Below are 16,423 nucleotides of genomic sequence, written 5' to 3' on the forward strand. Positions count from 1 at the left end.
TGCATTAATGGTGAACTCACAGATGTGCAAGTTACCCATACCATGGGCACTGACGCACCCCCATACCATGACAGATGCTGGCTTTTGGACTTGACGCTGATAACAGCTTGGTTTTCGGCCTTACCCTTTACGCACCGAGATTTGACCCTGAACCTTTTAATTAAATTGTGCACTGTAGAAGGTGAAATGCCCCAAATCCTACCGATGTGTCTTTGGGTAATGTTGTTCTCAAAGTGTTGGATTATTTGCTGACGCATCTGTTGGCAGATTGGCGATCCTCGACCCATCCTTGCTCTTATGGTAAATGGCCTGCACATATATAGCACTTTTTCACATACCAATTCACATACCAATGGTACAGAGCTAGCTTGCCATCTGGAGCAACTTGGGGTTGCTCTACCACCTGAGCCACAGCTGCCCTAGTCTTGAAGGAGTAGGCCTTTTTTGGAGACTTTTTTTCACATCACCTTCTTATTTCAACTAGTCACATTGCTATTAGACCTAAATTTCCTCTGTCCCAACTTTTTTGGAATATGTTGCATGCATCAATTTCAAAATAAACATTTATCTTAAAAAAAAAAAAAACTATGCAGTTGATTAGGTAAAACATCAAATACCTTATCTTTATAAGTCAAAGTACATTTACAAATCACTCCTCTTTGTTTCTATTAGCATTTTCCATACTGTCCCAACTTTTTTGGAATTGGGATTGTAAATTAGCATACTCATTTGCATATTGCCATGTAATTGGATGTAAAGCAGAGAAGATTGCATCACCCATAATACATGAGCCTCACCTTTTCTGGGATTCTCCAGGAGCATTTACTCCAGCCACCTGTTCCCCATAGCATCCCACTTCAACTTCTCCATTTCTCCACAACAAGCACAGGGACAAGCTGGATTCAAACTCAGAGTGCAGAGGCAAGGCTTTTACCAGAGAGTCACCAATAGTGTCATACCGCCTTTGTGTTTTAAAATGACACCCATAAAAACAAAACTCAAAAAAAGAAAAGGAAAAAAAAAAACCACATACACAAAAACCATTTTTGTCTCTTTCTTCATTACATCCATTTTATTTTCTCCTCAAGCCTCATGTATATTCAATCTCAAACGTGCTATGGTATCTGGCACCGAGACATTAGCAGCAGATTCTTTAAGCCCTGAAAGTTGGCGGGGACTTGTTGTCCAGCACATCCCACAGATGCTCAATTGAGATCTGGGGAATTTGGAGGCCAAGTCAACACCATGAACTCTTTGTCATGTTCCTCAAACCATTCTTGAACAATTTCTGCAGTGTGGCAGGGCGCATTATCCTGCTGAAAGAGGACACTGCCATTAGGGAATACCGTTGTTATGATGGGGTGTACTTGGTCTGCAACAATGTTTAGGTGAGTGGTAGGTGTCAAAGTAACATCCACATGAATGCCAGGACCCAAGGTTTCCAGGCAGAACATTGCCCAGAGCATCACACTGCCTCCGGCAAGTAACATCCACATGAGCACAAGACCTGGTGTTTTGGAGAAGCTCTGACCCAGCTGTCTAGCCATCAGAATTTGTCCCTTGTTATTATTGCTCAGGTCCTTTACGCTCACTCATTTTTTTCTGCTTCCCAACACATCAACTTTGAGAACTTTGAGATATACTGTATATATAAACACTTCCTTTTGGTACAAGTAAATATACACACAAAAAAATGTTACACAGTATTTACATTTTATTTCCTGTAAAATAAAAATCATATTAAAAATGGACACAAGTCTCTCAATACATCATAAATTCACCATAATAGTGTCATGCGAGACAATGATTCCTGTGCTTCATGAAATAAACCCTTAGAAACAGTTCATACAAAATGAAAATGCTGCTACTTCCAGTGCCAAAATAAATGGCGGATATTGTATAAATTTCAGTTTTACAGCTGCTTAGTGATTCTGAACACATACCTTGTGCTTTTTCACTCGCTCGCAACATTTTGCATGCTAAGGATGTAGTTGTTTTGTTAGGTAAGAATTGATGTCTCTTATCAATTGCTTATTATGTCATTTTTTTCTATTGATTTTTCCCATTTCTCCTGAAACACGTCAGAGCAGAAACTGCGGCTGTGACTTTATACTCGTATTCAATCCTGAAAAGTAATATTAATGTGCCGTGCTCAGGTTTTAAGTCACAGATAGTGCTGTAGTAATCTGCACCTTTAGTGCATTCCATATCTAGGTCAAAAAATGTCAAATCAGTGCACCCTATATAGAAAAGCAGGTCTAGGGCTGATTGGAATCTAAATTTTGTTGACGATGTCTTACAATCTAGAAGCTGTTTCTCGTGAATTCAGCAGAGCTCTGTGAGCCTCAGTCTGTTCATTACAGAGGAATAAATATAGGGCAGGGACTATATACAATATGATATTAATATTTCAATAAATTATGTAAGGAATAAAACACAACAGAATGTGCTGTTAAAGGAAAATAATGACAGGGTGCTGCAATGCAGCTGTTATCACCCCGAACGTTGACCTCCATAACAGCATTTCCTGAAGTGTTTTATTTCTCTTATACCACATTAATTTACCATTAAAGAACAATATGTCATACATTTCAATAGGCTATAGTTACATTTAATGTTGTGTGGTGTCTGAAAAATATATTAGTTCCTGTTATCGCAGCTATAAACAGTCATTCCCTCACCAGCCCCTTGTTTTTCTTTCATTGGAAAGAAACAAATGTCATGTTACCAAGAAACTGCGCAGTCCTGGAGACTTTCCTGCGTCGGAAAAACTTTAAGTTGCAGCTTTCACTCTGACTGTTACAAAACGCTGACACCGAAGACTCCTTCCTCTTTCCAGATATTCTAAATAAGTATCTCCTTACAGAAAATGACACTATATCAACAATTGCTGAAAAAAAAACAAAAGTTTTTTTTTGTATGTTTATGTGATAGGGCATTAAAATAAGCTATAATTTGATTTGCACCTGGCATTACTATCAGAGCTGCTGTTCTTGAAAATTAATAAACACCTTCTGTCCAATCAGAATCAAGAATTCAACAATGGTATAAGTTACAATTTACTTGTCAATACTACTAGAACACTGATATTTATAACACTAATTTTAAATGTGGCTCTGTATTTTTGGAGGCACTTCATTAGTAAGAATTGGTATACATATTGTGTATCATTATAACATTTTTGCTGTATAGCCCACCCCTGACAACTTTATCCAAGGTGCAGTCTGGGTAACGTAAACATTACCAAAAAAAATGTACAGTAGTACAGTCTACTTAGAGATAAAGTACATTATGTACCAATATACAATGTACCTTTACTATAGCATTAGGACACTTTTCTATGCACTCATCTAAACTGTGTGCTATTTGTGAGACTTCAAATTGTGTAAAAGTTGGATCCCAGGCTTCAAACCTCTTCCTGCATTTACAGGGAAGATCTGAAAGCCCTGTGGGAGAGAAAAATAACTATAAAGGTGATTTCTTTATTATAGTTTTTATAATTGGTTATAAATAATTAGGATTCCTGGTGTGAGCTCACAACTGCAATTCCACTTTACAAGACATGATGTTCAGAGAAGCATTGTTTTAAAAGTCAGCTCAATTACTTGAACTGCATGCTCTCAAGGATTGAAACGTTTCCAATCCCTCACAACAGTGTGGTTGCCCAGTGTCAGCATGATAACAAAGAAAAAAATATTAAGCCCCATTGTTTGCCAAGCCTTATTTCATATAAACAGTGGAATGAAATCTACAGGAAAAAAAAAAGGATTTGTACAATTAGACTCGTAGAGGCCCTAGAAAGTTTACTTCACTAATGCATCAATCCAACGTTTCTTTTATTTCATTATTCCACACATCCTTTCCTCCCTCTCGTGGCTGTTCTCCTCTTCAGTAACGTCCTCAGCCTTACGTCACAGTCTTTACAGTGATAAGTTCAGGTCCTTCAGCTCAATGAAAACCAGTGTGGCTTTTTTTCTCTTCTTCTTTCCTGCTGATATGGCTCTTTTTAAAGCTCTAATCAGGAATTGCTGTGATAGGCTAGTTTTTGTTGTTGTTGTACTCCTGCAATAGAGGCTTTAGTAAAGTACCAATGCTACAAGGTCAGTCTTCTGATGGAGCACAAAGAGCTCGGACCATGGTGGTGTTTATACAAGTCCTGATCAGGATTTAAATCTCGAAAGGTCAAAAGCAAAAAAAAAAAATGTACAGTCTACTTAGAGATAAAAAACATGGCTTCCAGATGGTGTTTGTCCCTGCTAGTCCTGACTTCTTTAATTGTTTGTGCATGTGGTATTGAGAACTGAGAGCACCATTTTAAGATGTATGTTCATAAAGAAATAGAAAAATCACCTTTTGGACATCTTTTTCGTTTAAGTTTGGGAGGGTGGAATGTCTATTGTTGGAATGGTCTATATGTGTATATTGTATTTGTGTGTGTGTGTGTGTGTGTGTGTGTGTGTGTGTGTGTGTTTGTCTGGTTATCTACATTTCCTTTGCTGAAACTATCCTGACTGTGTCTTATTTAGTGTGCTTGAGGAGTGACAGTGATCGCTCAATCTAATTTTTTGTGTACAGTTACACATCACTAGCTGCCATGCAGGAAACTAATATAATTATCCAGCCACCTCCAGCACTCATGTCCTGATGCTGATGAGAGGTGTTAAACTGGATGGTGGAGTGATTTCAGCAGTCTGAGTGTGTGTGTGTGTGATGATGACCAGACCAGCGTCTTTTGCTGATTTGTGGGAAGGTTTCTCACACAGTGCCATTCTCGTGCCTTGGTTTGTGGACGGTTGTATGGGTTGAGGGGCTGCTTAGGGATGGTGCGAGTGTGCACAGGAAGCCAGCTAGTAACGTAAGACCCAGACCACCCCAGGCACAGAACATGGACCAGCCGTAGCCGTGACTGATGTCCTCGGGAAGGCCGTACAAGTATTGAGGATACCGTGACAGCTCGAAGTTGATTCCCGCTACACAGGTGCACAGGGAGATGATACAGCAGGTTCCTGGCAGGAAGAAGAATGAAAGAGTGGTCAGAACAGACAGACATGGAACAACGTGAACACCGGATTTACAGCAGATTAATTCTGATGTGGGCGTGAACATGATTTCTTCACATGGGACATGTTTCTGGATCCAAGAACAAGATTCTCCTCCATCATCATGAGTCATCATTGTGTGCCTTCAATTACTCTCACCCCTGAGCTACAGGAATAACAGTGACCTTCCAGACAGGAAAGCTATTGTATAGTTCAGCATTTCATTTGACTCATTCATCTTCATTAACCGCTTTATCCCAGTCAGGGTCATTGTGGATCTGGAGTGTACACTGGGCTTGAGGCCGGAACCCTGGATGGGATGCCAGTCAATTACAGGACACCATGCACACACACACACACACACACACACACACACACACACACACACACACACACACACACACACACACACACACACACACACACACATTCATGTGCTCATTCACACTTAGGAGCAATTTACCATACCAAATCCACCTACCAGAATGTTTTTGGAGATGGGAGGAAACCAGAGGAACACCATATGTAAAAAGGAGAACATGAAAACGCTACATAGATTATGAGGTGTCAACACTACCCACTACACCACATGCTACTACAGTTCAGCTCAAATAAATTTTGCGAAATTGCTTATTTGTTGAAAATATTGAAACACTGACCCTTCAACCATTTATCTCCAAATAATCACTGTTAATAATTTGCATGTGTAATAGTGATAGCAGGTCTAGCTTTCCATCTGTTTGTAATAAATAAGAGATGAGGTCATGTGATCTTCCTTTTAGACATATATGATAGACTGTAATACAGTTCAAACGTTTAAATCTTCACAGAAACAAATTGGCAAAATATTGCACATAGGCACACAAAGGTATGGATAGCCAGTCATATTGCAACCTGCAAGATGCTGGTATTTGTGGCAGCAAAGTGTACAAAGAATGCATGCTAAAAAAAACAACAACAACTGTTTAATATAAGCATATATAATATATTAAAGTGTAAAATAAGTATGCATACTAAAAAAAACTGAGCATAAAACAAAATAAGCATATATACTTGAGTGAAAAATATGTAATACTAAAAAGTGCATACATACTTCAACACAAAAGTGTAAAACATTTTTTTTCCCCAAAAACACAAGTGTACAAAATAAGCGTACATACTGAAAAACAAGAGTGTAAAATAAGGTACTTAAAAACAGGACAAAAAAAAGCATACATAATACAAAAAAATAAAATGTGTTAGGTGCAAGTATTCTTGCTAAAAAGACAAGCGTACAAAAGAAACACAAATACTTAAAAAAACAAAACAAAAAAAAAAAACAACCATAATACTGGGATTTGAACCAACAACCTTCCGATCATTATTCACTGAACTACTACTGCCTAACCACTAAGCACTCACAAATAAATATTACTAATAAGTAAAATAATTACATATTATCACTCTGTACCTTTTGTCACATTGAACACGCTTTTTATTTTTGACCTCTTTTATATAAATGAGGGCTGGCCTTCAGTGTATCCTGAGATTTAAAGAAATTAAATGAAACCTGTACTAATATCAGAATTGTTGACATGACCTCAGGCTCACTTTTTACGCCTTTAGAGATATTTGAATACTAACTAACAATACTCAGAGGTAATTTCACAAACACTTACTGATGTACAAACTAGCTTAGCCAAATGAAGTGGAATAATATCACCACAAGATGGCGACACAATCAAAGCAATGAAATGGAAACAGTCCCAATGGTCTCAGAAGCAAGATTCTTACAAATAAATAAATAAATAAATAAACGCAACATTTAGCAACACACGCACATATGCGCGCACACACACATGCACACATACACTTACCTCCCATGAGGAAGAGTAGGCCAGCTACATACTGCATGAGGTCATGCTGCTGGCAGCAGCCCAGCACCCCAACGATCCATCCAAAGAGGATGATGGAGACAGCCATGCCCACAAAGCCTGCAGTCATCCTGCGCAGATCTGCACACACACACACACACACACACCCACCACTTCACTTCACTTAACCTCTCAGCCAGGGAAAGTAGCACTATATCAGCGGTTATTTTATAGCCACTTAAAATAGTCAATGCAACATTTAAAAAATAATACATGGTGGTTCTTTGTGTAATATATATGGTAATATGAGTATACCAGTAATTCTTTGGGATAAAGTAATAAAAAAAAGTACAGTCTGGAGCATCAGATCACTGTGAGGGATGTTTAAGACTTACGCAGAGCATGCCACTCATCCTGCCGGATGGTTTTAGTGATGTTGACTGGCAGATTTCGGGGCAGGATGGATGAGGTGTAGTGATATGTCACTGGAGTGCATCTCTGAATCACACCTACAGAACATAAATTAAACAAACAAACAATTTTTAAACAATTCCTTCAATATGCAGAAGATTTCAGGATCCATATTTTGAAATACTTTAATAAAAATAAAAATACTATAAAAATATTTATAGCCTCAGCACTGAGTCAAAAACATTAATCTTTTTCCAAAAGGCTTCAAAGGTTTCCAAAATTAAGTGTCGCCCCCCCCCCCCAAAAAAGTCTCGTCCTAAAGCTATAGTCTTTTCTTTTTTATACAATGACAATCCCTCCTATATTTGATACCATGACATTTAAACCAAATGTGAGGCTTGATTAGTAATATTATCACCTAATTAGTAATTAGGCAATTCTATCACCCTGCAAATTGTGACAGAGTTATAGACTGTGCTGATTTCTTCCAGAACTAGTAAAATTTCAAGTTCAGAACATGCCACTTCATCACAATACTCCTTCTACTCTCACCGTCCACTTTAATAGGAACACCTGCGCCCCAGCTCATTTATGCAATTATCTATGATTATCAGCATATCATGTAGCAGCAGCACAATGCATAAAATCATGCAGATACAGGTCGAGCTTCAGTTAATGTTCAACATCAAACATCAAAATGAAGACACAATGTGATCTCTGTGACTTTGATTGTGGCATGGATGCTGCTATCAGATGGGCTGGTTTGAGTATTTCAGAAACTGCTGATCTCCTGGGATTTTCACAAACACTCTATAGAGTTTACACAGAATGGTGCAAAAAACACTGAGTGAGCAACGGTTCTGTGGGTGGAACGCCTTGGTGATAAAAGAGGTCGGAGGAAAATGGCCAGATTGGCTCAATCTACAAGAAATTATATAGTAACTTGTATAATCACTCTTTACAACCGTGGTGAGCAGAAAAGCATCTCAGCATGGTCAAAACATCGAAGCTTGAGGTGGATGGGCTTCACCAGCAGAAGACCACATTGGGTTCCACTCCTTTCAGCCAAGAATAGGAGTCTGAGACTATCATGGGCACAGACTCATTAAAAATGGACAGTAGAAGATTAGAAAAGCTTAGGTCTTTTTCCAGTCTTCAACTGTCCAGTTTCGGAACCAAAAACCATGCCATGGTTAAAGTCACAGAGAAATAAATCTACAAATGAAGGTAGGATCATACGTTTTGGAAATGTCAATTAAATTAAATTGAATTTGTATTGTGCTTTTAAGAAGAAACAAGCCAGAAATGTTTCTTGATGGAAGAATGTTGGAAGATTTTACTGTTGAATGCAATAAACCTGCACACCCTTACGACAAAATTAAGAAGATAAAAAGAGCTAATTTATTCCAACACCATTTAACGTGTTAGGTCTCACAGATGTTCCTACATTATTACCATTGCCATTATTATGCCATTGTAAATGCCTGCAACCTTTTTTCAGTCCTCTGAGCTGACTTTGAATCTTCTCAGTTGTAGGATTTTTACAGTTTTGTCCTGTGAAGTCTTATAAAATTTCCAATGATAGCTATTTCTTTCCGTAGTAGAATGTAAGGATGAGGGCTAACACATATAACACCAGCTACTGCCACTCATGCAGCCTCGTAGAGAAGATGAACTCAGTCAGAGGAGAGCACTAACTGCCCTGTGCTGTCCTGAAAATCTGCATTCAGGAAGACAGTGGGTGAATGCATTCTACTATATTTCTGAGAAAATCCCATAAAGTTTAAGGAGGAAACTCAAAACTTACAACAAATATGAGGGGTGAGAAGGGGATGGGATTTTACCCTTAATTCATTTAGTTATAAAACATTTAGAAGTGTACTATAATAGAAAAACAGTCAACAACAGGGTGGTGTGATGTGATGGTTGTATGATTACCACCCCAAAATTGATTATTTTCCATATAACAGTATATCCTGAAGTGTTTTATTCCTCCTATATCACAACGATTTGCAAATGCTAACAATTTCTATTTATTAAAGAATGAAATGTCATACTTTTTATCCACTTATACCGTAGTTATGTTTATTATTGTGAAGGACATTTGTGAAGGAATTTAGTTCCTGTTACCATGTTACGTTATAGCAGCTATAAAGAGTTGTTGCTTGTCATCTTACTGAGAAACTGTGATAAGTACTCTGTCCTGAAGACTTTCCCATGTCTGAAAACATTACGTCTGACTCTTAGAAAGCACTGACACTGAAGACGCCTTCCAAAAATGTTCTCCTTAGTGACAACCTCACCACTGCATGTTTTTTAATCCATTTATGTGGTCATGCAAGTCCCTGAGTAAGAGTCACTATAGACATGATGTTAGAACATGTGCATAAATATAAACCTGTGATTTGAAATACAGTCAGCAGTACTGTCAGAGCCGCTGTTAATCAAAACCAGTGCTATGGTATATATTAAGATAATCCAGGTTTATTCTTCCATCATTCCCATTTGCTAGAGAAGAAGACGTGATAGACTGTAAAATGTAATGAAAATATGAGTGGTGTGAAAACTATATTGGAATGATGATGATTTATATAATAATCTGTGACAAGGCCAAATGAATAATGCAATAAGATGTGACAGCAATTAATTAGTGATAGAGTCTGGAAAGAAACTTTTGCAAAATGTTGCAATATTTAGTGAATGTGAGAACAACACTGCAAGCCAAGCTGGAAAGGAGATTCAATATCATACTGAATATTTATCCAGAGCATACCAAATACAGTGAAGTGAAAAGTATGTGGACTCAAGATTGATTGTTAAAGGGGAGTTATACCAGATTTAAATAACCTGATAACCTGGAAGTAATTTGACATATTCTGTGCAAAACTCAAACTATCACTTTGCACCATATGATGGAAATGAGTTCAGGAAGAGTAAAACACAATCAGAACTAATTAAGTGGTGTGTGCATGTATGCATGTATGTATGTATGTATGTATGTATTGTGTGTGTGTGTGTGTGTGTGTGTGTGTGTGTGTGTGAGAGAGAGAGAGAGAGAGAGTTAGAGAGAGAGGGTGAAGGAGATGGGGGATGTGCCAGTCGAACAGCCTGCTGTTATGTTATACAAGGGTTTAGAAGCAAGTGTCATTTTTCCTCATCAGTCTCTAATTAAACTCAAGCAAGCAGGTGAGAAATTCATACCAATCATCTGGATATGGATTGTTCAGGTCTATTGTCTTAAGTAGTACAACAGAACATGAAGAATTGTCTTATAAAGCTATAGAATAACTGAGATATATATATATATATATATATAGTAATATTGGCACCCTTGGTAAATATGAACAAAGAAGGCTGTGAAAAATTGTCTTCATTGCTTAAAATTTTGAGCTTTTGTTAAACAATTTCACAAAAATACTCTGCTATCATGGAAAGGGATCTGAGACCATTCTGAGACAGAATCTCTCCAGATCCTTCAAATTTCGAGGTCCACGCTGATTGACTTTCTTCTTCAGTTCACCCCACAGGTTTTCTGTGGGTTTCATGTCAGGGGACTGGGATGGCCATGGCAGGACCTTGATTTTGTGATCAGTAAACCATTTTTGTGTTGATTTTGATGTATGTTTTGGATCATTGTCCTACTGGACGATCCAACCACGGCCCATTTTAGGCCCAGTCAGGTTTTCATTTAATATCTGTTGATATTTGATAGAGTCCATGATGCCATATATCCTAACAAAATGTCCAGGTCCTCTGGCTGAAAAACAGCCTCAAAACATTAAAGAGCCACCACTATATTTAACCATGGGCATAAGGTACTTTTCCATATGGCTACCCCTCTGTGTGCGCCAAAACCACCTCTGGTGTTTATTGCCAAAAAGCTCTATTTTGGTTTCATCATCATAGAACCCGATCCCATTTGAAGTTCCAGTAGTATCTGGCAAACTGAAAATGCTTGATTTTGTTTTTGGATGAGAGTAGAGGCTTTTTTCTTGAAACAATAATTGTTACACACCTATATTTATCAATGTTTTTTATATATATAAACCTGTGTTTTGTTTGCAATTGTTTGATATCCACGAGAGCAGAGTATTTTTGTGAATTTGTTTAACAAAAGATCAAAAGGTTAAACAATAAAGACAATTTTTCACAGCCTTCTTTGCTCATATTTACCAAGGGTGCTAATATTAGTGGAGGGCACTGTATGTTCATAGACTGATATTCCAATATCAAATATTGGATTATTTCAAAAGTTTCACACACACGCAATTGTGCACAAATTACTACTGCAGATTCAATATTAGATGAAAACTGAACATGAATAAAAATTATTTTTTAAAAACATGCTTGTGCTTACCAATAAAGGAAAACAAACAAACAAAACAATTACTAAACAAACCTTTAATTCCATACAGTAGTGCTGTTTGTTACTGTTCTTTTGGGCTTATCTGCATCTAGGCAGCATCTAAGCATTACTTTATATCAGCCTGCTTGATATATAATGCAAAGGTTTTTTTTCTTAAAAAGGGATTCATTCTAAGAACCACTTCTAAGTGGCTCCTTCTCTTTAAACAGGAATACGTTTATTAATTATCAATCTATTACCATTGACAAACCCCAGGAAATGCATCACTATGTATTATGCATAGCCACTTATAGGCAGGTGAACAAATCTAATATCCCGTCAACAGAAAAAAATAGACATTCACACCACCTCGCTCAGCAAATTCACACCAGAAATAAGTGAGAACAAAGCTCTTGTTCTAGGCCTGTATATGATTGTAGATCAGCTTATGTTGTTACTTAAAATGATTTTAAATCCAGCATCAGCACTGCTACTCCAATATCCCTTATAACACAAGCTCTAAACAGACATCAGGTTTATTCTCAGTCAGGCCGAGCTGAGGCCATCGGTTCGAGAGGACGTTCAATTCTCTATCAGTGGTTGCATATTGCCAGAGCCTGCTGTGGAAGATAATAGCCTGGTTCGCACCACTGGGTTGTTTTGCTTGGCTATAACTGGTTGTTTTTATTGTGTGTGAAATGCAGCATCAGCACACGTATAAAGGGCAAACACAGCACATATGCAAATTAAGTTTGATTAGAGGAGGCTGCTAGCATCCTATTCTATTACATTAGAAATATCAGGTTCAAAGTCCGGGTAAGATTTATACACAGTTCACTTTAATACATGTTGAAATGAATGATTAACTTAATAGTATGATTAACAAAGAGTATATTACTATTGAGTGATTAACAAATAGTATAATAATATTTATAACATACAATAAACAAAGCAATGTGAATTAGGGGTCAATGTGGTAACAAGGACAAGGCAAGCATTAAATGAGCCATATTATCAGTAACTTACCTTCTTTTTATGCAATTTAAGGAAGTTAGGGCCTAAAACTATTTGCTTAGGGTTTGAAAATAACTTATGATAAATCAAGGAGGGCCTTCTTTGCCTTAGTGCCACAGGACCAGACACATCTATATATAATACTCATAAAGAAATAAATCACAGATAATCACAAAAGGAACATATACAAGTCCAAAATGTGCCAAATAATACAAAATCATGAATTATCCCAGTGTTATAACAGTGTTAATCTATTATTAAACTCATATTAACATAAATAAAGAGTTGACTCCAACATTTTGGTGGCCTTAAATGAAAATGGTCAAAAGTGAATAACATGTAGAAGGATTGATCATTTTAGCTTTAATACAATATAATAATAAAAACAGTTTTAAGTAATACATTTTTGATTTAAAAATTATTAACACCTCCAAATTTATATTCTGTGAAGCCTCATTTGGAGCAAATAAAATCACTTGAACCTGTAAAGTACAAGAAGTTTGTAGATGGATCATGAACCACTCCATCAGACAGAACATTTCAAGGTAAGTTCAGGGGTGTCAATTTTCCCATGTTTTGGTTAGATTTTTTTTATATAATATTTTAAAAATATTTTTAATATAATATTTTTATGAAAATACTTTTGTTAGAGTAAATGCAAGGAGTTTCAATTTTTTAAAATTAATGTGAATATGATTTATTATATGCAATATTTTTGCCCGTTTTCTTCTGGAGATGTCTGTACAATTCAGAGAGTCAAATACCTGTTTGAGGTGATTCCTATTTTGGAAAAAAGTAAAACCATTATCACCTTCATCACTGTCATGTTATTTTAAACACTCTCCAAATAATTGTTCATAAAGAGGGCAAAACGTACTGATTAAAGAAGTACAATTACAAACAGCACATATTAACTCTGACACTAATAATATAATCTGATGTCACAGATTCATCAGACTTATTTTTCCCAAGCAATATCTTTGAATATTATTTCAGACATAAAAAATGGCAAATATCAGTGTAAAATTGACCCAGACACCTTAACTCACATGTTTTAAAGTCAAAGCCAAATAGGTCATGGACATGGAGTGAGCGAGAAAGGCAGATGTAGTCTGAGCCATAAACAGAAATGTAATCCTGGCTGCTGGCACTCTTTCAGGTGTATGGTACAGGTTGTGTGCTTCATCACTGCTTTATCATTCATGGCATCTATACAGCCACTTAAATGCACAAGGGAAATCCAATGAACACATTATTGATGAATATGAAGTCAAGTGGTCTGGCAGCCAAGATGCAATAGAACTTGTGCAAAGGCAGAAGCAAAAATGTTGACCAAAAATGTTGACAAAAAAAAAAAAAAAAAAAAAAAAGCCAATGTGGGCTACTTTGCATGAAATGGCTATTGTATAATTGTAAAGCGCAGACGGCCAGTCGTCTGCAAAATGTAGCTGGTTAGTATTTTAACGCCAAAAAAAGGCAAGAGGCCCTTGTTTTGTTACATAACATTCTTGGATGCCTTTGATGTCTGTAATGTCCACAGTTCTTGCTACCCCTCAATGGATTCCTGAACTTAAAATACAATTCTGCCCTTACTAAGCTATATTCCAGCCTTGTAAAACACCTTTATGTATATGGCCTGGTTGGAAGCTGTGTAGCCCCTGTTCCCTTGTATCCCACAACCCTCCAATGCCGCCTTCCTGTGAGCTGATAAATAATTGACTCTTTGCTTCTCTTACACCCCCTCCGCAAATTAAACCCATTATACTTCATTATATCATGGCGGATTTCGAGCTGACGCAAATACACCCAGCACAACGGAAGTGCTGAAGGTTTCCCCCCCACCCAGAGATTTGTACTCTTTACTACACTTTACTACAGTTACGATTCAGCACCATGGACAGAGGATTCAAACGCTGTAGTGACTGTACTGTCATTGCATAAGACATTGATCAAATGTAGTAAAATGTCATTTTAATAGGCTGTAGCTCTCAAAATCAGTCTGAATGAGTTATATGATAACTGGGGGTTAGATAATCGTGAGTAGGATGTTTAGGAGAAGTGCAAACATTTCCAAAACACAGGAAATTACGACCAATCAAAACACCATTCAGCACAAAAGCTCCAATCTCCACTGTCGACTAAGCAACTGTTTTTCTATTTGTGCTCATAACACTCCAAGCTCTTTAATTTTTGCGCCTATGGAAGCATGGGAAAACCAGTGAGAGCCTCACCTCTGTAGATGAGCTCGTCCGTCTCCAGGTCGAAGCCGTCGCGGTAACACTTCCTCCACAAACCCGACACGGTGGAATTGAACCGGCGGCTGCAGTGCGACTCCATAGCCGCCAGCGGAGCCGCGAGGTGCCTCTTCTCTCTGGTCGGGCCTCCAGCACCGATTTCCGGCGGCATCCGGAGAGGCAGGTTGCGGTTCGAGATGGAGATGTAGCCTGGGTCGTTGCGGTTGCTCGCGTAGCTCTTGCAACGCTCGCGGTGCCGCCGCGCGTCCGTCTCGTACCAGTAGTCGGTGCAGATGGCCATAGCGAGCAGGCAGAGTGAGCCGAGCGCCAGCAGCAGGCCCGCGCTGGTCAGCAGCTTGGCGGCGGCGGCCATCTTTCTCGGTTGGACTCAAGGCGAGACGGGCGCCTGGCACAAATGAAGCGGACGCTCAAAAGACGCTCTCGTGCTTCTTCGACACCGACATGCCGGACCCCGCGGCCGCGCTTTGCTGATGTTAGTGATGAGCAGAGACCCGCCAGATGTGCGTTTATCCCTATATCAGTTTGGGCTTCAGAGAGACAGAGAGAGAAAAGCAGAGAGGAGAGGATGCTGGGAGCAGTGCCGAGGAGCGGTTGGAGGGTGGAGTGCGCTCTCTCTCTCTCTCTCTCTCTCTCGCTCTCTCTTTATGAGAGAATGAAATAATCGCCTGAAGAAAAACAGAGAACGGGTTTTATTTCACGTTATGATTATTGTTACACTTAACAGGCTAATGAATAATAACTCAATTATATCTCCAATAACTTCAGTGAAATCTCGGCTTTCTGGTATCTAATCATATCAGAAGTAGAAATAGAAGCATCATAAACCCATACAATATTTATAACCCTTAACCGGTTCCTGCAGAGCAACAACCACCAAACCACTGAGAGTTCTTATTGTAATCCCTTCTGATATAAACACTGTTGTAGGGTTTCTATACTATAGAACTTTTAAGGTTTTGACGGTTGTTGCTCTGGGTAAACCCTATCATTGTTTTAGTCTCGTCAGGGGTTCTGTGTAACAGTGTTTTTCAAATTTTCCAATGAACTCTAAATGAATCCTTGAAGAACCCCTTTTTTTTTCTTGAGACTTCACTTGGAGAAGACTTTCCCAACCACTTCGCGTTCTCTGTGCCAAAACATTTTTCCCTGTCTGCATTTGGTGATTTGGAATTGATCAGAGTAATTCATGTGGTATACTCTGAGGTATAGAAAATGTGCAGTTCAATCATCAACATAGTAATCCTATGTTGTTTAACAAGCTGTATCATTGGTTAATTTGATTAACTTTCACAGAATATCTAGTACACACTAACAAACATTTTTTTTTTTTTATAAAGGGCAAATGTAAAGATTACTGTTTTAGTATAACACAATATAATATTAATTGCTTTGCATGGCTATATCATACATACTATTAGGAAGTGAGGTCTATTTGTCAAATGTATGGTATTAAGTTTAAAGTTAGCAAAACCCTGTTTCACCTTGTTCTGTTTTTGGTCTGGGGAA

General features: G+C 38.0%; 1 protein-coding gene across 1 annotated transcript; it reads right to left on the reverse strand.

The window, feature by feature from the left end:
• Positions 1-238: 238 nt before the first annotated feature.
• Positions 239-16,143, reverse strand: tmem276b (transmembrane protein 276b). The gene is made up of 4 exons (XM_053617081.1): positions 14,894-16,143; positions 7,288-7,401; positions 6,896-7,033; positions 239-5,006 (listed from the first exon to the last, which is right to left on the reverse strand). The coding sequence occupies exons 1-4, from the start codon at positions 15,267-15,269 to the stop codon at positions 4,756-4,758; spliced, it is 879 nt and encodes a 292-aa protein (XP_053473056.1). The 5' UTR covers positions 15,270-16,143; the 3' UTR covers positions 239-4,755.
• Positions 16,144-16,423: the final 280 nt, after the last annotated feature.

This window comes from Ictalurus furcatus, chromosome 27, assembly GCF_023375685.1.
Source record: "Ictalurus furcatus strain D&B chromosome 27, Billie_1.0, whole genome shotgun sequence".
In the NCBI taxonomy this organism is placed as follows: Eukaryota; Metazoa; Chordata; class Actinopteri; order Siluriformes; family Ictaluridae; genus Ictalurus; species Ictalurus furcatus.

Coding starts and splice junctions, on each gene's coding strand:
- tmem276b (XM_053617081.1), bottom strand. CDS start 15,269: ATGGCCGCCGCCGCCAAGCTGCTGACCAGCGCGGGCCTGCTGCTGGCG. Junction 7,034..7,287: donor GGATGAGTGGCATGCTCTGC/GTAAGTCTTAAA, acceptor GTGTGTGTGCAG/ATCTGCGCAGGATGACTGCA. Junction 5,007..6,895: donor CCTACTCTTCCTCATGGGAG/GTAAGTGTATGT, acceptor TCTTCCTGCCAG/GAACCTGCTGTATCATCTCC.